This window comes from Trametes versicolor, assembly GCF_000271585.1.
Source record: "Trametes versicolor FP-101664 SS1 unplaced genomic scaffold TRAVEscaffold_1, whole genome shotgun sequence".
NCBI classification, from domain to species: Eukaryota; Fungi; Basidiomycota; class Agaricomycetes; order Polyporales; family Polyporaceae; genus Trametes; species Trametes versicolor.
Window position 1 is genome coordinate 370,115 of NW_007360321.1, and position 27,401 is coordinate 397,515.

Consider the following 27,401-nt stretch of genomic DNA (forward strand, 5'->3'; position numbering starts at 1 on the left):
CGGGATGTGTAATGACCTTGGTCTCGAGCTATTAAACGGCTCAGGTCTGCACTCTCAGCTGAACCGGCTCTCGTACACCTCATTCCAAGCAGCAGGCTCGTCCGTCATTGACCTTGCCTTTGTGTCGTCTACTTTGGCCTACCCCTGTGCGCTCCATGACTGTACAACGCCGGCTACAACCCTCGATGTCCTTCCGCACAACCCAGATTGGTCGGACCATGCGGCGCTCGCCCTCTCCACTCACTACCATATCTCGTCCACTGAAGTTTGCGCTCCGCAAAACGTAAAAAGCGTCGAGCGATGCCCATCGCGGCTGCGTGCACACCCCTCGACATCCTCCTCCAGAACACACTCGCGCTTGTGGATGGCCACGAGGCACAGTTGCGTCTGTTCTATGGGAACCCCTGGGAGGCTGGGCCCCCTCTCTTTGCGTACATCGGTGCTGCACCTGACCCCCAACTGGATGCGACTGGGGTAGGCGCTAGCGTGTACTGGGGACCTGATGCTCTCACCGGCTGGAGCCAGCGTGTCCCGGGACTGCAGACCATCCCACGAGCTTCTCTCTGGGCTGTGATTCATGTGCTACGCACTGCGGACCCGATTCGTGTGCTCCGTCTGTGGGTCCCGGATGATCATACCGCCCGTACCATCTGTCACTGGGCGCCCGCTATGGCTCGAAAGAGATGGACCTGCGCACACGCCGACCTCATCAAGCCTCTCGTTGAGCTCCTGCAAGCCCGCCCAGCGGCAATACGTGTCCATGTCTACGATGCCCACACCCCGAACCCCCCTCAGGCCACTGCCATGCTAGCCGCCTCCGCTGCGGCATCACAGCCCATCCCTCCTCTCCCCCTGCCAAAGCACCTCGCTCCACCTCCCTCGTGGCCGCCAGCGCCGCCTGTGCATGTACCCGACGAGGATGAAACCGGCTTGCGGCGATACCTGAAGGCATCCACGCCCCTCCCGGCTCTCTCCACGCATGCGGAAGAAGCGGTCAGACAGGACGGCGCCCCATCTGCAACCGACCTCACGCTACAAGATGTGCACTGGCGAGACCCTGGATACCAACCGCTCCCGCTCTTCAGCCGGCGGAAATGTAACCTCCGCAAGCTGCTGGATGTGACCGGACCGGGTGGCTTTTGGCCTGCTTTCCATGACCTCATGGGTGACCAGCCGTCACCCCCGCTCGTTGAGATCATGCAGCTTTTTCACGTCTTCCACGGCCGCATGAACCCGCCGCTCGTACTGCCTCCTCAATTCGATCATCTCGAGCATGCGCTCAACCGCCTCACGACGAACTCCCTCCCGCGCAACACGGTTGACACATCCACCGGCGCCCATTTCTCTCGACCATTCTCTGTCGAGGAGATCGACGCGGTGAAGACTCACATTCGCTCCCATAACAAAGCGTCTGCGCGGGGTGCCGATGGCGTGAGCTACGACGATGTCCTCCAAATCCCCTCCGAGCGACTCTGTGAGCTCTTCCAGGCGTGCGTTGACTCGACGTCCGCCCCACAAGCTTGGCTCACTGCAATCATTGCGGCAGTCAAGAAACCGAAAAAAGACGGAAAGCTCCCGGAGAGCTACAGGACTATCGGTCTAGAGAGCTGCCTCCTCAAAACCTTGACCCTCCTCATTGACCGTCGCCTGCGTGCGTGGGCAGAGGACGTCGGCCGCATCCCCGACTCACAGAACGGTTTCCGTGCGGGCCACCGCACGTTCAACAATGCGTTCATCCTGCGTGCGGCTATCGAGAAGGCAAGAGCGCTGGGGAAAACTCTCTATGTCGTTTTCCTCGATCTCGCGAACGCCTTCCCTTCCGTCGACCAATCTACGCTCTGGGCAAAGCTCTCTCGATGGGGCGTTGCTGGACCCCTCATCGACTGGCTGAGGATGCTGTACTCGCAGCTGCAGTACCTAATCCGCTTCGGAGGCGACACTACGGACACGTTTAAAGCACTCATGGGTATCCTCATCGGCGACCCAGCCTCGCCTATCCTGTGGATTCTTTACCTCTCCGACTTCGACCTCCGCCCACACAAAGACGACGTCATCCTCGACGGTGACCACCGTGTGTCGCACCTGGAGATCGCCGACGACATTGCGCTCGTGAGCTACTCCGATGATGGGGCATAGTGGCGATTTGTGCTGAGTGAGCGGTCAGTCTTGCCTAAATGTTGCCCCCCCTTTACTTATACGCCCCCCAGCTTGGAGGATGATTTGAATTTGTTGGCGAGAGAGCTAAGGGGTTTGATCTATTGACGTCGTTTTACGCTAAACCGGCCCTAAACTAGGTAATAATACGTAACTCGTAGACCTCGAATCCAACATAGACAGCCCCGAGAGCGCAATACATTCGACCCCGTCGTAGCCTATACCCACACGCTGTTCACATCTTCTGTAGTCCTAGTCGCTCTGCGGCACATCGGCAGGTTGCGTGCGTAAACCTCGCATGATGGGAGGGGAAAACCGCGTAGCTCGCGGGAAACCTCGGCCAGGAGAGCCACTGCTGCAGACACAGACAGCGTCTCGACACGCACACGCAACCCAGAGCAACAACTAACAAAAGATGCAGTCAGCAAGGGTTTAGACTCCGGGGGTAGGTCACAGGTGATCGGGACCGGCGGTGCCCCAACAAGGCAACCACTCGCAGTCCTGTCCGCGGCGCTCCTGCACCAGTCTAATGATAGACGTGAACGGAAGCACACACCTTGTGCCAATGTATGGCGCCACCGGTTGCCATCCGGAAGGCATTCGGAATTCGCCCGACTATGTCAGGCCCTCCCAGCCACGTCCTGTTCGGGCGCGTTGTCTTGGGGTAGTAGGGGTGGGGTTGTGTCGCACAGCTCGAAGATGTCGGCGACGTAGCTCGCCAGTATGGGGAGCGTTGTCGAGCCGCGGAGGAGCATGTCGAGGAGAACGACACTTGATAGGCGAAAATGCGCCTTTCGTAGGGAGGGCACCGCCGTGAAGACGGCTTGGAGGAAGACCTCGCGGAGGCCGCGCGGGGCGTCGGCGTCGCACTCCAGGAGTACGTGGGTCTCGTCCTCGATGGCCCAGGGTTGCGTGCACCATCGGCAGATGCGGAGTTCGCGCGCAATGCGCGTGGGACCTCGCCGGAGCTGCTCGATGGAGAGCGGATGCTCGCTCATGAGGAGCAGAGTGATGGCGGATCGCTCGCGGTGGTGGGGGAGCTGTAGGTATTCGCGTTTGCAGCACAGCTTGGCGATCAGCGGGCGGGTGGGGCAGTCATACTGCACACGGCGGTGTATCACCGGCAGGCGCAGGGACTGGAGGATGGTGGTATAAAGGTGCTCGGCCACGAGCCCTGGGATTCTCGCAATGTAGCCGTCAACGGCCTCGACTGTGGGCCATTGGTTCAGGGCGATGACGAGGGGTACGGGCAGCATGCGCGCGGCGATGGTGAGGTCGCTCCACCACGTTGGCGTAGGGCGGTCGGAGTTCGCGAGCGTCCAGCTCTCACGCAGTGCCGCGTACGCAAGCGCGGGCTGGCCTGTAAGGAGATAGCGCAAGAAGCGCAGTGCGAGCTCTAGGCGGCGGAAGCGCAGGGGCCATATTCCAGTCTCCGAGTGGAGGGGTGCGATCTGTGAACGCTTGCTGACGTGGAGCGCCCGACGGAGGAAGATGTGCTGAATCATCTCCAGTTCGTCGAGAGCGGAGGGGCGCACGTCGAGCGCAATCTCACACCCGCCTGTGAGATGCGGGTCCAGGTGGGAGAGATAGAGGCGGATGGCCATGAGCGGTGGGAGGGGCCCCGTGTAGGATTCCAGCGCGAAGCAGGCGTTGCCCACTCGTCGGGCTGCAAGCTCCTTTGCGATGTAGTGCGGGAGGAAGATGTCACGCGCTGTTGAGCAGAAGGACATGCCCACGTAGACGGAGATGTCGACGTAGGTGAGGCGTTTGCGATAGAGCCGCAGAACTGGGAGGGGGTCCGGAAGAGGGCCGTGGATACTCGCAAGTGTCTTGGGTACGTTGACAAAGAGGCATGATAGCCCGCAGTAACCCTCAGTTTGGTCGAGTTTGTCCTGTGTCTGCCTATCATCTGCAAGACCACCCAGAGCAAGAGCTGCGGCGTAGAGAGCCGAGGCAATCTGGTCTGTGTCCAAAAGAGGCTCACGACGGGGACCACTCTTCTTCAAAGGATCGAACTGACTTACGAGTGACGTGCTATCACTACTCTGTGTATGACATGGACCTATTGACATGAAGGTATGCAGGCTCCGACTTCTGGGAACGAAAGCGGGCCGATCAAGTTCGACGACCCGCGTATTCCTCCGGGACAAGACGCATGGGCGGAGTGCTGTGAAGTGATCAAAGACCACCACGAAGCAGTAGTGAAGCGATTGAAAGAGGAGATTGATACTCTCCTCGTTTATGTGAGTATATATGCCTAGTTCCCGGGGGGTGCGTGCTGAAACCTTACGGTGGTAGGGCGGCCTTTTCTCTGCCGTGCTCACCGCATTCAACGTGGAGCTCTACTCCGCGCTTCAGCCGAACCCATCGGATACAACGAACGCCCTTCTTGCGCAAATGACTGATCAGCTGAACAGTTTTACTCTCAGCTCTTCCTTCGCCAACTCCTCACAGCCATCACTCGCCCTGCCCTCCCCTTCCTCATTCCGCGCTTCGCGCTCCTCCGTATGGATCAACGCACTTTGGTTCTCAAGTCTCATCTGTAGCCTCTCTTCAGCATGCATCGGGATGATGGTAAAGCAATGGCTACACGAAACGGAGCTCGGGCTACCCGGGACGTCGCGCGAGACGGCACGTCTGCGCCAGTACCGTCTCGACGCTCTCGTCAAGTGGCATGTGGGCACGATCGTTGCTCTCCTACCGACCCTGCTGCTGCTCGCATCCGCGCTCTTCCTTGCAAGCCTTCTAACACTCCTCTGGACTCTCCACCACGGCGTAGCCGCCATGGCCTCAGTGCTCGTCGGAGCCCTCCTCATATTCACCCTCATCACCCTCACCCTCCCCGCGTTTTCCCGCGACTGCGCGTATCGATCTCCCCAAGCCCTCATTGTCTTCCTCTTCGTCCAGCTCATTTGCCGCCTATCTCGTCACTTCCTCCGTCCGTTCCGCCAGGTGGTCTACCTCTACCGAAATCACTCGATGGTCTGGTGCTTCGTATCGCGTTGCGTTGAGGCTATCACGCTTACGAAGTGGGGAAACTACCGCAGTTGGTCCGGTCTGGAGCGGGTCGTCGTGCAGGACCGCCACCATTCGCTCGATCAGCACACCGTCGAGGCTGCAAACGCCTTGCTACTCGACGATGGTTTCACAAACCGCGTACTACGACCTTGCATACGCTCGCTGCCCGTAAACTACGCCTACGAATGCTTCCAGCAAGTACACAAGGACCAGGTTCGACACACGGGCGGGCACTACGATCGCCAAACCTCTATAGACACCGCAGTGACGATCGCACTCGACGTTGCCAACCTCTACCTCGATAGCGCTGGGGCCGGTACAACTCACGAGCCACTCAACCTCGACGATCTCGCTGCCGACCTCCGAGCGCTGCCGCACAATATGGTCTCCGCGTCGGTGAGCGAGCGACTCTACAGAACGCTTGTGAAGATGCTCGAGCGGGGAGCTGTGCAGAATAAGGGCACGTACGACGTCTACTCAATGTTGGACTGCATGACCTCCACCAAGTGGGTTATGGGTGCTCTGTCGGACATTACCTGCGGCGAGGCGACCCGCGAAGGTGCGTTCAGTTTCTAATCAGAGTATATGTCGAATACTAACGTCGTTACTGTAGTCACCGCAGCGCTTGAAGAGCTGTGCAGGTCCGGTCCACGTCTCGAACTGTACGGGACGGGCCATGACGGTCATCGCGAGCTCGTCACCTTTCTGGGCGCATGTTATCTCCGTCCCGGCTTCGCCCCCGCCCAGGATCGCGACTTCGTGCGCACACACCTCGACGCTGCTTTAGTCGCGCTCGAGGTGTACCTCACGAAACCTGGTTGGAAGAACAAGTGGGAGTGCAGGCTCCTCGTAGCCGAATTCACGCCTATCTTGGAGGAGCTACACGCGCAACGGCCGGGGTCTGTCACGCCGAGGCTGGTGGCTGCCATGGAAGATGCAGCGAAGTGGCTATCGGCCAAGTCGGAGGTCTGCAGCGCGTAGGCGGAAACAGGTGTGTCTCTTCGTGCGGGAGCGTGGAGTTTTCAGCCAGGTGGTGGCACGAACTCTGGTTCGTTGTAGGGAATCGATGGTAGGCTGTTGGCCCGCTCGTTCTACCACGCTGCGCTGATCTATTATGGCTCCACCAGATATGGAGTCTATACGATCTGAGCGATGACCCGAGAACATTACATATCGACCAAGTTATGGATTGTATTCATGGACTGGCCTTGATGCACATAAGGAAGCTCGCCGGAGGTATCCCTTCCTGACCCTCAGCAGGTTGCGCCTCTCCTGGAGTGCTGATTACAAGGGCCGCATCTCGTGACTACGTCAGTAATGCCTCCGAGAGAAGCTCAATCGCGCTATTTCTTAGGATCAGCACACTTGACCTCAGAACATCAGCCATGAAGGTCTTCTACGATCTCGACTGCCTCCTCCACGATCCTCCACATGAGATCTTGTCCGGTAGGCTCGTCCCGTATCTAGAGAGTCCTGATCGTGTCCGGCGCATCAAGGACGCTCTCACGAAGAGTGGTTCATTTGAACTCCATCTTCCGGAGCAAAACTGGCCCCATGACATATTGCACTATGTTCGGATGGTCCACTCGGAGGACTATGTGAACCACATCAAGAACATCTACGACGAGTGGGTGGCAGAAGGAGGCGACGAGGTGAGTTCTAGTCCTCGGGCGAAACCACACCTGGTGTTAACGTGTAGTACATCAGAGCGCCGTGTTCCCTGAGACTTTCCAGCACCGTCAACTCTCCATGTCCCGGTCCGGCAGAAAGCTGTCAGCTATTGCCAGAGCAGGTGAGAACCACGCCAAATCATGTCCACTGTTCTGATAGGCCCCGAATGGAAGGCGTCTATTGCTTCGACCTCAGTTGCCCCATCACTGCAGGTCAGTGATGATAACCCTTTGCTATCCCATATGGAGGCCGATACTCACACAGTGTGGCAGACACATACAATGCGGCCGTTGCCTCCGCGAGGGTCACACTTTCGGCGGCGCGAGCCCTGTCCGACAATCGCTCGGAAGCACCCCCCGCAGTCTTTGCATTGTCGTAAGTTCATCAACCTCCGTAAGTATGTCAGAGGCTAGTGACATACGGACATATGGCAATGTCAGGCGTCCCCCTGGTCACCATGCGCAGGACGCCCTCTGCGGCGGCTACTGCTTTTTCAACAACGCTGCGATCGCGGCGAAGTATTTGCTCGAGGACCGGGGCAGCGGTGCATTAGCTATACTGGATGTCGACTACCACCACGGAAACGGAAGTAGGTGGCGAATTCTTGGTCTCGAAGTAGGTTTGATCGCAGATGATTTTCTGCAGCCCAACAGATCTTCTACGAAGACCCGCGAGTGCTGTATGTCTCGCTTCATGCAGACGGCGACTACCCGTGTGAGTACCTCTGTTGTTAGAGAGTACTAGTATGCTACCATGGTTTGGGCGCTCACTCAACCCAGATTTCACTGGTGCCACAGACGAGCGTGGTGCCGGCGCGGGGCTGGGATTCAATCACAACTTCCCCATCTCACGGCGGGCTTGTACAGATGAGGTGTACTGCGACACGCTTCAGCAGGCCGCTGAAGTGATCAAGAAGCATACCATCCACTATCTCATCGTAAGGTAGGTTCGGACCGCCTCCCGGGTGCGCGCACGATCTGACTGCATCTTGCATCAGCCTCGGAGTGGACACCTATCAGGACGACCCCATCTGTGACTTCCTTCTGACCGCGCGCTGCTATCGGGGAGATAATCGCGTCCATAGGCAAGCCGACTCTATTTGTGATGGAGGGGTGAGTGTGTTTATCTTCGGGCTCTCGCGGCACCGCAGCCCCTTACCTCGCTGTGCGCACCTCGCAGCGGTTACCACCTCGAGTGTCTAGGCCTGAATGTCACCTCTGTCCTGGTCGGCTACATGCAGGCTGTAGTTTAAGCATGGGTATGAAAGCTTTGCCCACAGGCTACACCGTTGATGGGCCTTGCATGGGCCGCAAGTCGAGCCTATATATGACGTATATCGACGCACCGCGTTGTGCAGATCAGGAGAGAGGTGCGGGTGAACATTAACGCTAAGGACTGGCCCCAGGAAGCCCCCAGGAGGGGGCATCTGATCCGCCGCGGGTTGCGACCAGGTACGCGTAGGCGCCGACGTTGTGGCTGGGAGTCTCGGTTGCGGCACCGTGGTTACGCTGCCGCCAGCTGCGGCCTCCCATCCCGACTTCCGAGAAGATGTCGAACAAGCTCAACTACTCCGGCCTTCCCTTTGTACAGATGTCTCATTGCTCCGTGCTAGGGGACACACGGTAACATGTCGAGGAGAGTATGTTTCAGCGAGCATAATCGATCAGCCGCCGCTCACCATGCAAGCAGACACTATCTCTAGGTTAACGTTTGTTTTATTCTGAGCGGAGGCATGGCGCGCGGGTACAAACACCCCTTCCCATCACAAAACGTTCGTCATGGGGCCGACCAATGATCTGGCTTCGAGACCGATCAGGAAGCTCAGGGACGGTGACTACAAGGCCGCCGATTTCCCCTCGGGGAGCCTGAGAACGCCCCACAGAGTAGGGACCGTAAAACTCGGCGGCGCGCCGATGGCGCCTCCCCATCCGTGGCCTGTCCCCCGCCCGTGAGGTGAGTATCATTCCGTGCATCTCTCCGAAGCCTCGTCGAGCATCACGATGGTGATGCCCCATTCGCTATTGGCGCCGCAGACCCAGAGTACTTCAAGCACGGCACCGCGTGCCGCAGGCGACTTGCTTTCGCCCCGCGTCTGAACTCTGCCCCGCACTCGAGAGCCGCAGCACATCTTGCATGGTCCATGTCTGCGCTTCCAGAGGCACTGCAGGATGAGTTAGCGCTGCTGTTAGCCGACTTGGACGGGCTCCAGCGTACGCGCTACCTGTCCATCGCCGCGACATGCGTGTTATTGTACGACTTCCTCCTGACCTTTGATCAAGAGGTGAGTCGATGTCCTTTGCCAAGTGCTGCCTGTTTTAATCTCGAAAAATCGGATACAGGTCGAGTATTTCTGGAAGGCAGGACGCTGGTCTCTGTCCCGCGTACTCTTCTTCCTGGTACGCTCTTCGACGTGCGTACTAATTGACAAGCTTCAGCTCACGGCCTACACAACAGAACCGCTATTTCCCTCCCATCGTAGTTGTGTGCGTAATACGCCTTTCTCTTGTGTCGACTGCGGGTGCTGACTGCTCATTTTTAGCTCATGCTTATCCGGTATGTCGAGCGTACGCTTCGCAGTCTCGTTGTGCTAAATCGACTGCCAGGTCTTTTCATCCCTAATCTATCCGTTGAAGTGAGCAAGCATCATGTTCCACGGTTCGAAGACATACTGACGCACATTCACTTTCAGTTGTGCGTTTCAGCGATGATCCGCGGCGCCTCTTCCTGACAGACTCTACAGCTGCCTCGGCCTCGTACATGCCAACTTCATCCTCGCAGTCCTCGGACTTGCGATGGTACAAGGTATGTCGGCCGTGCTCGACTCTATTCACGTCGAATGATCCTCAATGCTGTCACTTCCCAGCGGTCATCGTCCTGCGGATCTGCTACGTCTACTCAAAGGACGCCATCATTCGCGCGTTCGTCGTCGGCTGCTTCGTCGCATGCACCATCATCACGTTCGTTATCTACGGCAAGATCTGGCACGACGTTGACTCGTTCGCAAACCCGGTCCCAAGCCTGAAGATTGACGGATGCACCGCGCCGCCGTCGCGCCAGATTTGGAAGATGTTCCTGCCGAACCTGGGGCTGCACACCTTGCTGTATCTCGCGACGACGATTCCGATGCTCCGGATGCGGAGGGTAGGCAAGCAGTCCCGGATGCTGAACCGGCTTGCGCGAGAGTAAGCTTTTTTGCGATTGATTCCTGGAGAGTGATCCTAACCAGGACTGCAGTGGCGGAATCTTCTACTTCAACATCTTTGGTGAGTAAAGCCTCAAATCCGCTTGGGTTTTGTACATGTACTCATCGAACTTATCAGCGGTCGCCATGTTCTCCACTGTCGGTTCCTTGGCTCGAACTCCCTTGGTATGCATACGTGTTCTGGGCGACTTGACATTTGTTGATATTCTTCTTCGACGTATAGGCCACCTTGCCTGCTATCTACTCCAAGTATGTCTGAATGCATCTATTGCCGCGGCTTTCGCTAATCGACGCCTTTTCAGTGTACTATTGTGCATAGCGGCCGTCTCGGTCTCACGTCTCATGCTAAGCATCCGTTCGCTTGCCGAGCAGCTGTCCGTCTCTCCAGACTGGCTGCTCAACAACACGGAGCTCAGCCGCGTGAACTGGAAGCCGGGAACCCGGAACGGCGAACTCATTGTGGAGATCGAGCCTCTCGAGGACGACGTCGAGATGGCGAGCGTAGACGAACTGGGCGAGGAGAAGCGTACTGCGACCCCCGCGGTATACACGACGCGCGTGGGCGTGCTGGAGCACCAGGTATACCCTGGGACGCGCGACTACAAGGCACCACCACGGCCCAAGAAGTCGAAGGTTGCGTTCAAAGATGGTGAGTGTTTCCGCTGGTGTAAATCTGTGAGGATATTGACATCATTCTTATCAGCGGAGAGGATTTCATACGATGTTTGACGAGCCACTATGCTGTATGGCAGGGCTGCGAGGAGCGGTAGGCTCCATCATGATACATAGTACATACCCTTCATCTTGTATGATGATATCGTTAATAGAAGCACACGGACACGGACAACAGGGTGGGCGCGGACTGAACTCTCCTGAATCACGACCCATCAAATTCGATGGGACAGAGCACCACGAGGCCCGGAATGCGGCCACTCAGTTTCCGAAACGAAGCAGAGCGCTGCTGCTAGCTTGTCAGTGCTTGATGCGCCGGGATCATGAGGAAGGGTACGGGCGGTATATCATAGGCTATTTGCTACCGATTCCGTGGTGGGCGTAAGAAGATCACATTGGGTGAAGTTCCGAGGTAGAGGGGCTAACGGAGTAGTAAACCATCACCGCCGTATATATGTAATTCTGCTCAACTTCCAAGCATCATTCAATCTGTGAACTTCAAAGCTATGCGCTTGAGGAACCGCTGGCAGTAAGCCAGCTGGCTCTAGGTCCCGCGAAGTCGTCGGGGACAAGTCCTCACTTGAACTATCTACACTTTCCAAATACGGAACGTCGGTAGATGCCGATGCCTTCGCACGGGCGCCTATGAGCAGGAGACCTCGAGAACACTGCAGGACGTCGAAGACCGCGTGACACTGAAGTCTTGAAGCTCGTACCGTCTCTCTTGTGTCCATCGCTGCTCTCCACTGCTTTCGCCATGGCCGACCTCTCCGCACCACCAGTCATGCAAGACCCCATGCAAGGCATCCCGCCGCCCATCGCCGCCCCCACCCCCGTCGCCGGCGCACCCATCCCCCTTGCCGGCATGGCAGTTCCCCCAGCAGGTGCGGCGCAACCCCCACCCGCCGAGGAGCAGGCGACGGAGACGCTGTACATCCAGAACCTGAACGAGAAGATCAAGATCCCGGTGCTGAAGGCGTCCCTGCGCGGCCTGTTCAAATCGTACGGCGAGGTGCTCGACGTGGTCGCGCACAGCAACCTGCGCATGCGCGGGCAGGCGTTCGTGTCGTTTGCGGATGCGGACGTCGCGAAAAAGGCGTTGAAGGAGGTCCGCGGGTTCCCGCTGTACACAAAACCGATGGTGCGTGGGGAGACTGCTCGTTCTCGTTCGTCTGCGTGTGTGCTGATGCTGCCTCAGCAAATATCGTTTGCGAGGACACGATCGGACGCTGTTGTGAAGAAGCTGGACGAGGATAACTTTGACTCGCACAAGGAGAAAAGACTAGAACACAAGAGTGCGTTTCTCCAGATACCTTCTCGTAACGAGCAAGAGAATAATAACGAGCATGCAGAGGCCACGCGTTACACGAACCCCATTAAGAAGAAGTACCGCCAGAAGCGGTTGGCTGCCGAGAGTACGTTTTCTTATACGCTGCGTATGTGCCGTATCCTCACCGGGACTACAGTGGACGGTGGCGCGGCAGCACCAGCAGCGAAGCGGCCAAACGTCCAGATGCCGGACGAGTACCTGCCGCCCAACAAGATTCTCTTCCTGCAAAACCTGCCCAAGAACGTCAGCAAGGACCAGCTCATGGCACTCTTCGCGCAGTACCCGAACCTCCACGAGGTCCGTCTCATCCCCACGAAGAAGGACATCGCGTTCGTGGAGTTCCTGGACGAAGCGAGTGCGACCGTGGCGAAGGATGCGCTGCACAACTACAAGCTGGACGGCGAGAACAAGATCAAGGTGCGTTTCGTGTGTCTTCAACCTCAGAGCAAGTATTCACCCCCATTTCTACTTTAGATCACCTTCGCGCGCAAGTGATCGTTTCATTACCTTGCTCCGGAACTGATGCTTGCGGGGAGTTGTTCTCATACGTACGTTATTGCCCCTGTATTCTTGCGCGCCGTCGCAGTGTATTATATGGGCTTGTCTCGCCGATATCCACCCATCGGACCGCCCACTCTTGTTGTGTCGCTCGCAAAACCTTTTTACACGAGACAGGGACAGCGTCGATAGCATAAAGTCCGATCCTAAGGTACTTCTAAACACATAAAAACAAGAAGGAAACTCTACGACAACGCTACCGCGCAAAGTCTAGTCTAAGTCTACGCCTCAGCCATCTAGCACGCCCTAGTGCACACGGCCCTCGCCATTTACAGGGTCGTATATGAAGTCCGCGTACTCGGGGATCCACTGGCGCTCCGCGATGCGGTCGCGCACCTCCTCGCGGTCCCAGTCGACGCCGGCGCTGCCCTCCGCGATCGCCTGCTCGGCGACCGCGACCGCGACCTCCGTGTTCACCTGGCGCGCGTCCGAGAAGTCCGGGAGCAGCGCGTTGTCCGGGTCCGAGAGCGCGGGCGAGAGCGACGCGAGCCGCCGCGCGCCCGCGATGATCATCGTGTCCGAGAGCCGCCGCGCCTGCGTGACCATCGCCCCATACCCAAGCCCAGGGTATATCAACGCGTCTGTAGGGCATCATATCAGCAGCTGCGCGACGGAACTCGCGTGGAATGGAGAGGGGTGTACGCACTGTTGCACTCCGCGATGGGGTAGTCCCGCCCGTTCGGCATCTTGCACGGGGGGAACGGACTGCCGGACGCCATGAGCGCGCGCCCGTCCGTCCACTCGTTCGCGAGGCGCGGCTCGACCTCGACGAGCCTGCTGGGATTCGAGAGCGGGAAGATGATCGGGCGCTCGACGCCGCGCGCCATCTCGCGCACGACGTCCTCCGTGAACGCGCCCGCGTGCGTCGAGCAGCCGATGAGCGCGGTCGGCTTCACGTGCTTCACGACCTCGAGCAGCCCGATCTCGCCCTTGTCGTTTGGCTGCACGTCCGCCCACTCCGCGTCGGGGCGCACGTACTCGCGCAGGGAGTCGCGGATGCGGCTCGGCCCGAGCGACTCCTTGACGAGTCCGTAGCGGTCGAGCAGGAAGAAGCGCTTGTTGGCCTCTTCGCGGGAGAGGCGGTCGATAGACATGATGCCGTCCCGCAGCTGCTTGGTGATCCCGAGCCCGGCGGTGCCGGCGCCGTAGACGAGGTAGCGCTGCTCGGAGAGCTTGGTTTTGGTAACGCCACATGCAGCCATCATAGCCGCCAGGGTGACCGCCCCGGTTCCTTGACTGTGGGTGATGAGCACGAGGACTTCGTGAAGGTATATAGATGGACGTACACATCGTCGTTGAAGACTGAGTGTTTACTACGGTAGTGGTCTAATAGACGTTGCGCATTCCCGACCCCGAAGTCTTCGAAATGCACGAGACTGTGGGGGTAGTGCTTTTGCACCAGCTGCATGAACCGATCCACGAATCGGTCGTAGGCCTTTCCTCGTACGCGACTATTTGACCAACCCTGATCACGATTCAGTACCGAATTCATGCGGAACGGGCAAAGGGTACATACAACATAGAGGTTGTCATGCAGGAGCTCCTGGTTGTCTGTTCCGACATCGAGCACCACGGGCACAGTTTTCGATGGGTCCATTCCCCCAAGCAGTCTGCTTCATCCTCAATAAACAGTACGAACCAGTGAGACAAGGGACGTACGTGTATATCGCGGACTTTGCGGTTGCAATACCGATTCCCTATATGTGCACACTTTCAGTTGCCGGTCGCCAAAATACGCGTGCAATATACGCACGCCGACTCCTTGGTCACCGATGCCGAGAATTGCTTCCGAGTCTGTGATCACGAAGAGCTGAATGTCGCGTCCGTTCGTGTACTCCAGGAACTCTTCCTCCATGGCATCCTGTTCGGGGAACGACAGGTAGAGACCCTCACTCCTGCGGAATAAGTGGGAGTAGTGCGCGATGGCATCGCCCTGAAGACGCGTCAATTATGCGTGCACACAGCTCATTGCGATCACGTACCTGGGTCGGGGTATATATGATCGGGATGAGCTCTTTGACGTGCCTGCTGAGCAGTCCGTAGTAGAGAACCCAGTTCTGGTCCTTGAGACTCTGCATAAAGGTGTTCTTCCGGAGCGGCTCATCGCGAGTACTGAGCTGGTCGTACGCCCGCGCACATTGCTCTTCGAGGGTGTTAACGCGGTAGGGCAGATGGCCGGTGATGCCGAAGGCCTTGCGCTCGGAGTGGGTGAAGGCGGTGCCTTTGTTAAAGCGGGAGTGGGTGAGGATGCTGTCTCCGCGGAGTGCGACGCGGAGGACGCGGTTGGTCGCGGTGGCCATCGACGAGTGGGACAAGGAGGACGGTGAGGAGCGAGACGGATACGATGGACAGCATCGTTTGGACAGTGGGTATTTATGGCACGTATGGGGCGCGTGTGTGGCAGACGGAGATGGCGGTGAGGGCGCGATGACGTCCGGTCTAGCTGCGTGCTCGATCGAGCAGCGAGTCGAGGCACAGACGTCTCTGCAACGTGGCGGACTTGTCCCTCGCCTCTCCGTCCCCGACCTGCGGAACGCACAGCGCTCACGATGCCGCTGTGGACCTCGACCCGAGTCGGCCGTGCCGGCGCAGTGCTAGGCTCCCACAGGCGCCCCGACACTCCCCCATCGCTTCTTGCTTCACAACCACCACAATCTCCGTGCTTATGGGCCGCTGGACGCAATATGATGAGGTGCGCAGGCCCGGCCAGCCTCGTTTGCGCTGTTTTAGCTTATTGGGTTGACAGGACTCCTACCGCCTGCCCGAGGGCATGAAACGGGTCGGATACGACTCGGACACGGGCAGGTACCAGTTCCGGGATCAGGACGGAGCGCTATGGGAGGGCCCCCAGGGTGCAGAGTTTGGAGAGATGAGACGAGGTGCGTCCAGAGCGACGACCGCCATGCTGCCCTCGCGTAGAAGCACTGCTCAGGCCATGCCGTCTGCTCGTAGTCGGGAATGCTCCAGTCGCTGTCGACGATCATGCGCAAGACGATGATGAAGAAGCGGAGATTGGTGTTCCGTCCACCCGCTCCGACGGTTATGCACCGCTCGCTTCAGATGCGGTACCGGTATGTCTGCTATAGCCCTTACTCAGCGCGCCTTCATTGACACAGTATATCCACGCTGTCAGAATGGCTGGACGTACCCTCGTCACACGAGCCGCAAGGACAGCGCGTACCGGGTTATCCTTCCTTTCTTCCTCATTGTCGCTGCCGTTCTCCTACTCGTCTTCCGTTTGGTCCATTCTTCTACGCCGGCTAGCCCTCCCGAAACTCTCCACTGCCCCGGCAGCAACGAGCCCTACCACGTCTCCCGCGGGGATACCTGTTGGGCCCTCTCACAAACCAGAGGGTGCACCGTGCAAGACATTCTCGATGTCAACCAAGGTCTGAATTGCGAAAAGCTGCGACCCGGCCAAGGCATCTGCCTGCCACCCTCACATAGTGCTTAGGTATCGCGTTCGCCATTGGATGGCCAGACGCTGCCACGGACTTTATTTCATTGGATTCCATTGTACCATACCGCATGTCTTCAGTGTATAACATCTATCTTTTCCCATGAACCCTTCAGCGAGGCCTGTTCGTGTGCGCGGTGAGTGCAATGCCCCCTACGACTTACTTCACTCACTCCCTGGGCTTCTCCCCACAGAATGTTGGTCGTGTGCATCAATCAGGTAGCGTTTCACAGCCCCTCGTAACAGCGACTGAGCGGGATCTTGGTAACCGTTCAAGCCAACCAGTACGGGCTGGTATTTTTTCCACGCTATTTGACCTTCTCGACCATTCAGGTATGTGCTTGTTTCTCTATCCTCAGCAACTTGCTTGGGGCGCAGGTAGTGAGCTTATCATATTTTGGAGAATGCTGTCCACGCTGTGTACGTACGGACAGCTTGCTACCAATCGGCCAGGGACCTCCGCGGGACCGCCAGCCGAGTCACGCTAGCATAGCTATATGACGGTAAATATTCACGTCTCCGCGGATCTCCTTACTACCTCTCCACCACCAGGACCACGTTCTCGCAATGTCGCTTGCATGGCATAGCGGATGTCTCGCGCTGGTTGGCCCACGCGTGGACGCAGTCGCCCGCGCTGCGATCTCCGGCTTCGAGAAGACCACATACGCACAATACGCAACGCTGCTCTGTGACCCGGCTTCATCCTCTTTCCACATCACAGTCCTCACCAAGGACGAGCTACGAGATGCATCCGTCAAACCCGCACTACCTCCACTCGATTCCGTCGACACCCGGCACCTGCACTTTGTCGGTATCGGCGGCAACGTGAAGTCTGGTGCTTTCTTCGTTGCAGTCGTGTGGCCTGCTGGGCAGGTTCTGCGGAGCCGTGTCGGCCTCGGAACAAAACACTTCCACATCACCATTTCTGTCCGGGACGACCACACGATCGACAAGGGGTTCGACGCCGTCCTGCCTGCGAACTACTTACCCGACTTCTGTCCTGACGATCCCGAGTTCCTCGACCACCTCGCGTTTACATTTCACCTGGAAGGCCGGTACGACCGTGCGCGCAGCACCGCAGCCAGCCTATGCAAGGCGGCGCCCTCCTCGGAGCGTGGCTTCCTCAGGCTGGCGGACGCGGCGTCCAAGGAAGACCAGCATAAGCTCGCGATGCTCGCGTATGCGTGCGCGTTCCAGCGATGCTCTGACTCGCGGGTGCGCGAATATTGCCTGAAGAGACTGGAGGAGTGCGCTCAGTATACCGAATGGGGCGCTGTTTTCACCGATGCAGAGCGCGAGCGGGTTAACGAAAAGCTTTCTCGCCCTCTGCTGGTACCATGGTCCAATGAGCTTCGCGATGAGCTCAGCCATCGGACGCTGGCAGACCCTCCGTCACTGTGTATATCCTCTCGAGAGCCGATGTGCATCACTGGTCACAGTCGCACACGCCACCGCACCGAGTTCTTGCGCATCCCGCGCTTCTTCAGGTGGCTCGTCCCGTTCTACCTCGCCCTCATGTCAACCCCTCGCGACGAAGCCGACATCGACGCCCTCGCCTCGCCCACTTTTGGGATCTGCAACGTACTCACACTCACGGAAGAGACGCCCCTCCCTGCATCCTGGTTCGCAGGAAAACGGATCCGCAACACCTTCCTCCCCATCCCCAACTACATGCCCCCCACGATCGAGTAAGTCGACCTCATCCTCCGCCTACTCGAGGACTCGCGCAACACGCCCATGCTCATCCACTGCGGCGGCGGCAAAGGGCGCGCAGGCACCGTCGCAGCGTGCTACCTCGTCGCATACGGGTTCGCGCGGCCCGACGCCTCCCGCACCGAGCCCGCCATGTCCGCAGGCGCAGCCATCGCCGCCCTGCGCGCACTCCGCCCGGGGAGCATCGAGACGCAGCAGCAAGAGGACTTCGTCGCGCGGTACTGCAGCGCGCTCTGGAAACGCCGCGTCATCCTGCCCGAGCTCGTGTCCGAGCCTGCGCCGTGCCCGCTCGAGATCGAGGGCGCCTTGCCTGGGGACGCGGACCTGTTCATCCTGGTCGGGCTGCCGGGCGCGGGCAAGTCGACGTTCGCGCGTATGCTGATGGCGCGCGACCCGCGCCGGTGGACGTATGTCTCGCAGGACGACGCGGGCAGCCGTAGCGCGTGCGAGACCGCGCTCGGGAACGCGCGCACTGGGGCGCGCGTGCTGCTCGATCTGTGCAACGTCGCGCGCGACAGACGCAAGGAGTGGCTCGCGCTCGCGGCGCACTGGGCGACGGCGCCCGTGTGCGTGTGGTTCGACTACGAGCGGGCGCTGTGTGTGTCGCGGGCGCAGAACCGGGCGGGGCACCCGACGCTCCCTCCAGGAAACCGGGTGCGCAATGCGATGGACCAGATGCACGGCATGTTCGTCAAGCCTGCGCTTGAGGAAGGCTTTAAGGCTGTTGTGGCTATACGGTCCTTCGCCGCGGCCGAGGAGTTGGTATCCCGGCTGTCCCCTCCGATAGGGTTGCTCAAGTTCCCCCGCACACCCCACCTAATCGACCTCGGCTCCGCAACGAGCGACGATGTCGTGCTCGACGCGATCCCGGTCCCCGGCGACGGGCACGTCGTGATCACCGAAAAGGTCGACGGGGCGAACATGGGTTTCTCGCTCTCTGCGGAACGCACGCACATCTTCGTGCAAAACCGCTCACACTACATCAACCCGGCCTCGCACGAGCAGTTCAAGAAGCTCGGGCTGTGGATTGAGCGGCACCGCGCGGGGCTGATGGTGGTCCTCGACCGCGACCCGCTCTTCGCGCAGCGGTATGTGTTATACGGGGAGTGGCTCGTGGCGACGCACTCCATCCCGTATAGCTGCCTCCCGGACTGGTTCCTTGCATTCGACCTCTATGACCGGAGCACCGGGAGGTGGGCGAGTCGACGGATACTGGAGGCGCTTCTGGCAGACACGGACATCTGCTTGGCGCCGGTCGTGCACGAAGGCAGGATGCTCGGCGAGGACGAGCTTCGCGAGTTCGTGCAGAGGCCTTCGCTGTACTATGACGGGCCTGTGGAAGGGGTGTATGTCAAGGTCGAGAGGAATGGCGAGGTGGTCTCACGAGGCAAGGTCGTGCGAGCGGACTTCATCGCTGGGAACGAACACTGGTCCAAGGGGCCTCTCCGGATGAACGTCCTTCAAGTTGAGGACGCAAGTTGACCCACGGCTCTGCAACTTCGTCTGTATGAGCACCCGAGGAATACCGCGCCACACGTGGCTACTGATATTACAGGAATATACTGCAGGCTGAGGTGCGTTTATCATCCTCGATGTTGCGAAATCCCATGCTTACCAGGCATAATTACCAGAGTTCCTGTTCACCCACCTCCTACCATGCCATGGTCACCGCGAGTGGGAAGAACCTGTTTGACGGCCACACCGACCGTGGCATGTCGATGCGAGCTTGGGAAGGGGTCATGGGCCGGTTATCTAGACTAAGCTAGCTATTATATTCGCATCCACATAGCTCTGCTGGATAAACCATCTGCGAACATATATCTTCATTTTCCGGCGGCATTTACTCTCAGAAAGAATGAAAGCTTGGAAGTCTTCGACAGACGGTCGCAGTGGCCAATTCAGTGGAAGTGTTCATTGAGCGCCTATCTAATCTACACAAGATAGCCGATGCCGAGGAGAGGGTTCTCCCACCGATCGCTCGATTATAATCAAGTCCACCCAGGAGCCAAAAATCCACTCTCTCCCTCTCGCCTTCACGAACCTCCACGACTCTCTCAACACCATGTCGCAGCCATCCTACCAGCTCTTTTGCCTGGGCAACCCCCTGCTCGACATGCAGGTCACCAACGGCGAGGCACTCCTCGCCAAGTACGGCCTCAAGTCGAACGATGCCATCCTGGCTGAGGAAAAGCACGCGCCCATGTACGTCGCTATCTATCCCACACTACCACGCGGACTGACGTGGTGCGCGCAGCTACCGCGAGCTTGTAGACAACTACAAGGTCACCTACGTCGCCGGTGGTGCTGCACAGAACGCGGCCCGTGGCGCTGCGGTATGTCCCCCGCGAGTACGGTGTTCCTTTTCAATCGCTGACTTATTCTTTTGTAGTACGTCCTCCCCGCGCACTCCGTTGTGTACACCGGCTGTGTCGGCGACGATGATCTGGCGGAGCAGCTCAAGGCTGCGAACAAGCGCGAAGGCCTTGACGAGGTCTACCTCGTCAAAAAGGGCGAGAAGACCGGCGCCTGCGCGGTCATCATCTCTGGCCATGACCGCTCGCTCGTGACTACCCTAGCTGCCGCGGAGAAGTTCGAGAAGGAGCACCTCTCTTCGCCCGAGGTTGCTCCCCTCGTTGACGCCGCAAAGGTGTACTACGTCGAGGGCTACTTCCTGACGCACGGCACCGAGTCCGCGCTCGAGATCGCCAAGAAGGCATCGGAGGCCGGGAAGGTACTCATTTACTTACGCCATTCGGACGCTGCGGTTTGCTGACTTGCTGGTGACTTCCTCCAGATCTTCGTCCTGAACCTGTCCGCACCCTTCATCCCGCAGTTCTTCGCCGTGCAGCTGCAGCAGATCCTGCCCTACTGCGACATCATCATCGGAAACGAGGCCGAAGCCGAGGCATGGGCGAGCGCAACTGGTCTCCCCGACAAGGAGGACCTCGCGGCCGTCGCGCGCGCGATCGCGACGCAGCCCAAGTCGAACGCCTCGCGCCCGCGCACGGTGATCATCACGCACGGCCCGAAGTCGACGACGGTCGTGACGTCCGCGGAGCCGGACGCGCCGAAGGTGTTCCCGGTCACGCCGCTGCAGGACGCGGAGATCGTGGACACGAACGGCGCGGGCGACGCGTTCGCGGGCGGCTTCCTCGGCGGGATCGTGCTCGGGAAGGGCGTCGACGAGGCCGTCGAGGCGGGCCACAAGCTCGGTGCGATGTGTGTGCAGCAGGTCGGCCCGCAGTACAAGTGGCCCAAGGTCCCGATCTTCTGAGGAGTGGACGACTCGAACGCGAACACCCACCCCCATCCCCGCACGTCACGACACCTGCTGATTCCCCATCCGTAACTTATTCCGGCTCCCTCGCTCTCAACAGCGTATGCTTCCACGATTCCCCCGATGTAGCGTCCTAGGAGCTTCCCACATTGTAGATTACGAGTCAACCATCGTCATATCTGTAGTAGTCAATCGCTTGCTGCGACAATACCAATGAATTCTCCTTGTTGGTTCGATTTTGGTTCATCATCGTGTGCATGTTCTGCACACCGTGTGCTCTTTGAGGGCATCTTTACTATAGGACGATAGGTCCCGTTGGTCCAGCCCCGAACATTTGCTGGAAGAAAGCACACAAGACGACGCACTGTTGATGGAAGCGCAAAAATTACAACTTAAAGTGACGTTATAACATAGGCAGATATAACGATATTAACCCCGTCCCAGCCCACTTCCGCCCGACCGCTCCCCGGATTCCATAGTTTGTGAAAGGTCACGATGCCGGGGGGGACGCGAGCGACTCCTTGCAATGCGCATGTACACACACGGTCAGAACTTACGCTTAACCAGCTGTATTCGCCCATACCTGTGTCAGGAGCTCTGCTGAACATGCCGTCAGTCACGCATGCACACGATGGGCTGAGAGATACTCACCAGGGTTCAGCATTGGCATCCCGTCCTCAGTCAGGAGCTGTTCCATCGGCGCAGGTGGCGCGCCGGCGTCGGCTTGCTTGACCTGCACAGCCGTCTCTGAGGACTGCGCGTCGACATGGACGTCGCCATCGGTCGTTCCATTGGGCTCTCCGTTTGGACTTGGCTGTATTCCATCGACTGTCATAGGCGTAGCGCCAGCCTCGGGGATACTGTCGCCGCCGCGAGCTTGTTCAAGCTGCGATCCGCTCTCGGGCGGCTCCGCGGCTGCGGAATGGCTCCTGCTGGGACCTGCAATTTCGGTGTCATTCGCCCCCTCGAAAGTAGTGGCGGATTGCGGTTCAGAGGGCGGAGCTTGCGTAGAGCCATCGGACACGGCTGACCCCCGCCGACTGGCCTGCTCCCGCATCTCCTGCTCCTTCTGGAACGCGAGCACGGCCTGCAGAGCCGCGAACGCAGACGCGTCCGGGCCGTCCGCGACACCGTTCTGTGCCCCGCCGTCCTGCACTTGTTGCTGTGGCTGCATCTGCGTGCTCCGCATAGACTCGCTGTTGCGCGGATCGGCGGAAGACGGCGAGGACATATCGGCAGAGTGCCGCCCATGGCTCGAGCTCTCGGGTTTGTCGGGGCTTGTGTCGCGCAGCGCAGACTCAGGCGGGGCGACCCCATTCATGTGGTCGGACTGGGAGAGCAGGTCTGGGTTGATCTGTGGAGGGAAGTGGCCCGGGTGGGGCAGAGGCATCCCGGGGTGCCGGTAGTATGGGGACGGGTAGTAGGAGGGCATGTACATAGCGGGCGGCGGGGGCATGGCGTGATCGTTAGGCCCCCATGAAGGAGCGGGAATTGGTGGGGGTTGCCAGTTCGCGGGGTGCGAGCGCGTGGCTGAAGTAGGAAGTCCGATGGGCGAGGGCGGGTAGTGCGGGTCCATCATCATGCCTGGAGGTTGCGGGCGTGGAGGCGGAGGGTAACCTGCATAATATCCGCCGCCATCTACAGATGCCATTTTAGTTCGGCGTTGCCTGAGTAGGGGGGCAGCGCACGTACCTTGCATGGTGTGGGGTCGGTAGTAACTTGATGGCCCGCTCGATGCGTTGCTTGTTTGAGTGGCGGGTGGAGATCCATTAGTGCTTCCTTCGCCGTGACTTCGCGAAGGGGAGCCGCCCGGGCTGGGGGATCTCGAACCGGAAGACGCGCCATCGCCGGAGTGTTTGCCCTTCTCCTCTGATGGCTCAATGACTACACCGTTATGGCGCGACTTCTGGTGTCGCCGTAGCGCATCGGTCTGAGCACAGCAAAGCATGTGAGCCACGGAGCCACTGCAATGGAGCGGAAGCGAAGCGGGGAATACGCACTCTAGTGAAAGTCGCATCGCACTGAGGACACTGGCTGGATGCACCACGCCTGGCATGAGTTGGCCATATGCTCAAGTCAAGTGAGAAAAAGACATACAAGCCTGGTATAGAGTGTGTCTTGGTGGTCCGCTGGTGCCTCTTGAGGTCTGCCTCGCGCGCGAAGACCTTCTTGCAGCCGTCGATCTTACACGGCCAAGAGCCGGTCTCCGGTTTCTTCTTCGCGCCGCCGCCGCTCGACTTTTTCTTGCCGTCTTTCTTGTCCTCGGCCTAGAAGCCCCAGGGGCGCGGTGGTGAGTGAATGCTGCGGGTCCCACGCCAGCCACAGCGAACGCGAATCCGGCTGTGGCAAAAGTGGCTGAAGCGATAATGTGGCCGATCGGGCAGCCCGGCCGGTGCTCACCGACTGTTTTCCTGTCTGTCTGACCATGTTACACGCTGTACAACACGCCTGTATGTTTTACAATCCCGCCTGCACCTCGCGTCGACGATCCGTTGGCGGAGGGACGTCTGGAGGGGTGGAGGAAGGCCTGTGGCTGAAGTGTGGCTGGCGGTGGCTGGCGGGTGGCTGACGAGCTGGCGGAGTCTGAGCAAGTTGCATGGGCGCTTACTCCCCGCCGTCCTCCGATTTCAGCCACCGTGACAAACTTCATCGTCACATTTTATCTCGGTCCGACTGCCCGGCTGCACCTTCGAGCGGATTCAGTGTTGGCACGCGCAGTTTCGAGTTCGCCATCTCTCATAAACAGCAGGGAACAAACATAGCCGACTGGTGATTTGGTACAGAGGGTATATCACATATGGCAAAGCAGCTTTTAGTAGTATAACACGGGATCCGATCCCGATGATTCACTTTTCTCCACCCAAGATCCGTGCGCTCTGGGGGACACACAACGTCCTACAACATCACCTCAGAGGCCCCGAGACCTTGCCGGGCGTGCCCCAGCAGCTTACCGCCAGGTGTCGGTCTCGGTGGCGGAGCCACTTGCGGGCGTGGTGATGGAGTTGTTCGGGTCCGACTCCCAAGTGACCGCGCCGTTGTTCTTGCGGATGTACTTGTACTCGATCGCGGAGCTCGCAGGCAAGTTCACAGTGACTGCGCAAATAGAAGACGTTAGACTTGAATCGCGTGGACAGTTGAAAAGCACGTACTGCTCCAGACGGGGTAGTTTGCGGAAGAGAGGAGGAGCGCGTTGTCGGGCGACCAGTTCTGGAGTGCGTCAACGGAGCCAGTGAGGTAGATGTTCTCTGCGGGGCTCGTCGTCAGCACCTTTTTCAGAATACTACCAATCCATGGTAAACTCACCGCCAAAGACTGTGGTGGCCTGCACATTGAAGGTAACCGCAACGGTCGCACCGCCGCTGCCACCGCTGCCGGTACCGCTACCGCTCGTCGAGCAGACGGCGGGGACGGTGAAGCCCGCGGCGCCCCAGCCGGCGTAGGTCTTGCCCGCACGCGCGTGGAACGCAGTGAGGGTGGCGGCGTAGCTCCAGGTGAGGTCGACGGCGGAGACGGGCGCGCCGGTGCTGCGGCTGTACTGCTCGGCGAGGCCGCCGTTCGAGGGCGTGTACTGGGCGTTCACCGCGACGAAGCCGTCAGCGAAGGTCTTGATGGCGGTCGTGAGCGTCGTGTACGTCGCCGAGGTCGAGGGGAAGGTGCCGGCGGCGATGCCCGACGAGAACTGCTGGAAGAAGGGTAGCGATGTGGCCGTGACGTTGATGCTGCCGAGCGTGTCCCAGACGATGAGCGCGTCGTAGAGCTGCTCGGCGACGGAGAGGGTGGTGAGGTACCAGGGCTAAAGGGGACACGGAGAAGTCAGCGCAGTGCGAAGGAAGTTGAGGAAGTCGTACGTACGTTACCGCCCTGGTAACTGTCCTCGGGGTAGCGGCCGGTGGCAACGGCAGCGTTGGCAGCAATGCCCGAGTTGATAGTGTAGATCGAACGGAACGAGTCGACGTAGACCTTCAGGTTGGAGAGCGCCTTGTCCGAGCAGGGTTGGAAGGTCGCGGCGTCGCATCCCGCAGCGGGGTCGAAGGTGTGGATGGACGTGAGAACGGTGTTGGCGTCCTTGCCGGAGCGGCCTCCACCAGTGTTGGCAGTGATGTAACCGGCGCTGGGGTTCCAGTACGACTAGAGGACGGTGACAATATTAGAATGTTGCGCGAATGCACAAAAACAAATGGCGGCGGCTGACCTGGAGGAAGCAGAGAAGGTTGTCCGCCTGCGTGGTGTAGCCGGCCACAACTGAGGTCTGACCGATGCGAGTAGCGAACGTCGCACCCTCGCGGAGCGCGCGGTGCTGGACGGCGGTGGTGAAGAACGACGAGGAGTTAACCTCCTCCCAGAGATCGAAGCTATGAAGAATAAGTGTAAGCTTGGGTGATGCTCCCTAACGTCAGATAGATAAAAACGCACGTAGATTGGTTCCAGTTGTTGGCGACGTAGTCGAGGTCGAGCTTGATGATAGGCCAGAGGGTCTGAGTCACGTAGGTCGTGTTGCTGTTGTCCAGGAGCCAGTTGGCGTAGGAGATGATGGCGGTAGACCGGAGGGCAGGTCCATCTGCATGATACTTATATCAGCTTATGTTTCAAGATATTTAGACGGCCGGTATACTTACCACGCTGAGGACGGCCCCAAGCGTCGGTGAACGCGGTCTCGTCAATGTTGAACTTGGGCTCGCCGAGGCCGCCGGTGCTAACGGTCCCGCTCGGGTTCGAGACCTGCTGGAGGATAGCCTGCGAGCTCGTGAAGCTGTCAATCAGCCCGCGCAGGGTGGTGTCCTCGCCAGAAGTGAACTGGTCGATGAGTGCCTTGAAGACGAGGGATGTGTCACGGGTCCACGTGAAGAGGTAGTTCGGGTTCGACGTGCTGGGGCTAGCGACGACGATGCCGGCCTGTGAGAGAGCCTCGAATGTTAGCGGCTTCGCAGACGGATGCATGGAACTCGAAACACTTGCCTTGGCGCCCTGCGACTTGGAGCCGCTGGGACCAATGTTGGCGAGCACTCCGGCCTTGGCGATGGGGGACTCGGAGGCGACGTACGCGTCTGCAGCACTGGACTGCGCAAACGCACCGACCGCGAGGCCGACGAGGGTGGCGAAGAGGGTGAAACGCATGGCGCCCTGTGGTCAAACCGGGGTGGGTGAAGAGGGGAGACGGAGGCCAAGGACGTCAAACGAGACGCTGCAGGACCAGGGCACGCCCTCCGCAATATTTATACCACTCGCCGTCACTGCTACCGAGCGAATGTCTGCAGTAGCTGTGATGACGAAACGAAGTTGGTCGCAGATGATGCGCCGGGCCCGCGCGGTCAGGCGGACATGTTGCATATGGAAGGCTGGCCGTGGGATTGCGTCCGGCGGGCGCGCATGGTTGCCTGGTTGGGCGAGGCGGCCAAAAGATGAAGAGTAAAACGACCAATTTGAGAACGGAGGTCAGAGACATTGGCTGCGCGTTGCACGCTGCCTTGTGTAGGGAGCGGCGCGTCGCCGGTTACGCCTGGGGTGAGCGCTCCCGGGTCGTGTAGTTTTCCCGGTACCTCTGTGCGATCGCGCGGACGTGTGGGCCGTCTAACGACGGCTCGAGAGGAGCAAAAACGACCAGCGGGCGGGCTGCAGGCCAATCCGGAGCCGCTCTGGGTCGGGGTCGGACGTCGGGGTAGCGTTGAGGGAATAGTGCGGAGTGTCGTCAGAGATTCGTAGGGCACCCAGTGATCTGATGAGAGGCGTTGCCGTCTGATCGTACTTAGTCTGTGCCGCCCCCGCCACCGCGGGGGAGAAGCACAGAAACACATGTGCCCCGTGGGGCCACCGGCGGTACCGCTCTCTCTCCCGCCACCCGAGCGTCCCCATTACCCACGCTAATTAGCTAAGTCTACCGACCGCCTGCTCGTAGCTAACTAGCTAGCTCAAGTTATCTCCCATTGAACCAGCGAAAAACCCAGCATTCAGCACTTTCCCTTAGGCCCTAAGGGCGACTACTGATATAGATAAGATGTGAGAGAGATCACTATAGATAAACACCAATCAATCTACCGATAACAACCTGATCGCTGTCCGAGAATGCCGGGCGTTGAGTATCGCATCAGCGCCCGCCGTTGATGGCGTCGGCAACGCTGCTTCTCGCGTTGTCCGGACCCCGCGTGACGTCGTTGCTGACGGCGCCGACGCCCCGCGCCCCGGGCGCTCTCCCGCCCGCCCCATCCCAATCCGGTAAGTAGTACCTCGGGTACCAGGATGCCCCTCCCCCGACGGGCCATAGCTCCTCTCCCCCTGCCCCGATTGACATCGTTCTTTTTGTATTGTGTGCGCATTACATGGGGCTATATAATACACTTTGTCCGACGCTTAT

At 59.2% G+C, this 27,401-nt stretch overlaps 12 protein-coding genes across 12 annotated transcripts; 8 read left to right on the forward strand and 4 right to left on the reverse strand.

Moving 5' to 3' along the window:
* Window positions 1-1,132: 1,132 nt before the first annotated feature.
* Window positions 1,133-1,884, forward strand: TRAVEDRAFT_138074 (uncharacterized protein; the record flags this gene model as incomplete). Its single annotated transcript, XM_008034355.1, has 2 exons — window positions 1,133-1,490; window positions 1,584-1,884. Coding segments are annotated over exons 1-2 (630 nt in total), but the record flags the coding sequence as incomplete, so codon positions are not given.
* Window positions 1,885-3,020: 1,136 nt separating this feature from the next.
* TRAVEDRAFT_79418 (uncharacterized protein) lies at window positions 3,021-4,049 on the reverse strand (the record flags this gene model as incomplete). The annotated part of the gene is made up of 1 exon (XM_008034356.1): window positions 3,021-4,049. A coding segment is annotated over one exon (1,029 nt), but the record flags the coding sequence as incomplete, so codon positions are not given.
* A 183-nt stretch (window positions 4,050-4,232) lies between these two features.
* TRAVEDRAFT_41232 (uncharacterized protein) lies at window positions 4,233-6,153 on the forward strand (the record flags this gene model as incomplete). Its single annotated transcript, XM_008033867.1, has 3 exons — window positions 4,233-4,397; window positions 4,453-5,731; window positions 5,786-6,153. 3 exons carry the CDS (start codon window positions 4,233-4,235, stop codon window positions 6,151-6,153), a joined length of 1,812 nt encoding a protein of 603 aa, XP_008032058.1.
* Window positions 6,154-6,557: 404 nt separating this feature from the next.
* Window positions 6,558-7,959, forward strand: TRAVEDRAFT_41233 (Arginase/deacetylase; the record flags this gene model as incomplete). The annotated part of the gene is made up of 9 exons (XM_008033868.1): window positions 6,558-6,824; window positions 6,880-6,964; window positions 7,017-7,055; window positions 7,116-7,218; window positions 7,284-7,432; window positions 7,489-7,557; window positions 7,623-7,785; window positions 7,841-7,875; window positions 7,928-7,959. The coding sequence occupies 9 exons, from the start codon at window positions 6,558-6,560 to the stop codon at window positions 7,957-7,959; spliced, it is 942 nt and encodes a 313-aa protein (XP_008032059.1).
* Window positions 7,960-8,786: 827 nt separating this feature from the next.
* On the forward strand, window positions 8,787-10,774 carry TRAVEDRAFT_157549 (uncharacterized protein; the record flags this gene model as incomplete). The annotated part of the gene is made up of 10 exons (XM_008034357.1): window positions 8,787-8,796; window positions 8,877-9,124; window positions 9,183-9,239; window positions 9,298-9,326; window positions 9,383-9,396; window positions 9,447-9,477; window positions 9,584-9,645; window positions 9,707-10,025; window positions 10,078-10,106; window positions 10,296-10,774. The coding sequence occupies exons 2-10, from the start codon at window positions 8,984-8,986 to the stop codon at window positions 10,772-10,774; spliced, it is 1,161 nt and encodes a 386-aa protein (XP_008032548.1). The 5' UTR covers window positions 8,787-8,796; window positions 8,877-8,983.
* A 638-nt stretch (window positions 10,775-11,412) lies between these two features.
* On the forward strand, window positions 11,413-12,710 carry TRAVEDRAFT_138080 (RNA-binding domain-containing protein). Its single transcript, XM_008034358.1, has 5 exons — window positions 11,413-11,858; window positions 11,916-12,012; window positions 12,070-12,132; window positions 12,184-12,464; window positions 12,522-12,710. Exons 1-5 carry the CDS (start codon window positions 11,475-11,477, stop codon window positions 12,540-12,542), a joined length of 846 nt encoding a protein of 281 aa, XP_008032549.1. The 5' UTR covers window positions 11,413-11,474; the 3' UTR covers window positions 12,543-12,710.
* An 11-nt stretch (window positions 12,711-12,721) lies between these two features.
* Window positions 12,722-14,905, reverse strand: TRAVEDRAFT_138083 (uncharacterized protein; the record flags this gene model as incomplete). The annotated part of the gene is made up of 7 exons (XM_008034359.1): window positions 12,722-13,186; window positions 13,252-13,841; window positions 13,892-14,070; window positions 14,122-14,215; window positions 14,265-14,302; window positions 14,359-14,538; window positions 14,588-14,905. 7 exons carry the CDS (start codon window positions 14,903-14,905, stop codon window positions 12,852-12,854), a joined length of 1,734 nt encoding a protein of 577 aa, XP_008032550.1. The 3' UTR covers window positions 12,722-12,851.
* Window positions 14,906-15,270: 365 nt separating this feature from the next.
* On the forward strand, window positions 15,271-16,059 carry TRAVEDRAFT_109915 (uncharacterized protein; the record flags this gene model as incomplete). Its single annotated transcript, XM_008034360.1, has 4 exons — window positions 15,271-15,297; window positions 15,352-15,484; window positions 15,558-15,670; window positions 15,739-16,059. The coding sequence occupies 4 exons, from the start codon at window positions 15,271-15,273 to the stop codon at window positions 16,057-16,059; spliced, it is 594 nt and encodes a 197-aa protein (XP_008032551.1).
* Window positions 16,060-16,629: 570 nt separating this feature from the next.
* On the forward strand, window positions 16,630-19,580 carry TRAVEDRAFT_61708 (ATP dependent DNA ligase; the record flags this gene model as incomplete). The annotated part of the gene is made up of 3 exons (XM_008034249.1): window positions 16,630-17,643; window positions 17,782-19,349; window positions 19,407-19,580. 2 exons carry the CDS (start codon window positions 16,630-16,632, stop codon window positions 19,255-19,257), a joined length of 2,490 nt encoding a protein of 829 aa, XP_008032440.1. The 3' UTR covers window positions 19,258-19,349; window positions 19,407-19,580.
* Window positions 19,581-19,790: 210 nt separating this feature from the next.
* TRAVEDRAFT_67804 (adenosine kinase) lies at window positions 19,791-21,273 on the forward strand. Its single transcript, XM_008034361.1, has 4 exons — window positions 19,791-19,977; window positions 20,030-20,108; window positions 20,165-20,506; window positions 20,570-21,273. The coding sequence occupies exons 1-4, from the start codon at window positions 19,838-19,840 to the stop codon at window positions 21,047-21,049; spliced, it is 1,041 nt and encodes a 346-aa protein (XP_008032552.1). The 5' UTR covers window positions 19,791-19,837; the 3' UTR covers window positions 21,050-21,273.
* A 160-nt stretch (window positions 21,274-21,433) lies between these two features.
* TRAVEDRAFT_25244 (uncharacterized protein) lies at window positions 21,434-22,401 on the reverse strand. Its single transcript, XM_008033591.1, has 3 exons — window positions 21,704-22,401; window positions 21,636-21,652; window positions 21,434-21,572 (listed from the first exon to the last, which is right to left on the reverse strand). The coding sequence occupies exons 1-3, from the start codon at window positions 22,371-22,373 to the stop codon at window positions 21,543-21,545; spliced, it is 717 nt and encodes a 238-aa protein (XP_008031782.1). The 5' UTR covers window positions 22,374-22,401; the 3' UTR covers window positions 21,434-21,542.
* Window positions 22,402-23,999: 1,598 nt separating this feature from the next.
* TRAVEDRAFT_54963 (glucoamylase) lies at window positions 24,000-26,187 on the reverse strand (the record flags this gene model as incomplete). The annotated part of the gene is made up of 8 exons (XM_008034141.1): window positions 26,009-26,187; window positions 25,669-25,945; window positions 25,466-25,610; window positions 25,245-25,404; window positions 24,905-25,180; window positions 24,356-24,845; window positions 24,202-24,297; window positions 24,000-24,145 (listed from the first exon to the last, which is right to left on the reverse strand). Exons 1-8 carry the CDS (start codon window positions 26,165-26,167, stop codon window positions 24,000-24,002), a joined length of 1,749 nt encoding a protein of 582 aa, XP_008032332.1. The 5' UTR covers window positions 26,168-26,187.
* Window positions 26,188-27,401: the final 1,214 nt, after the last annotated feature.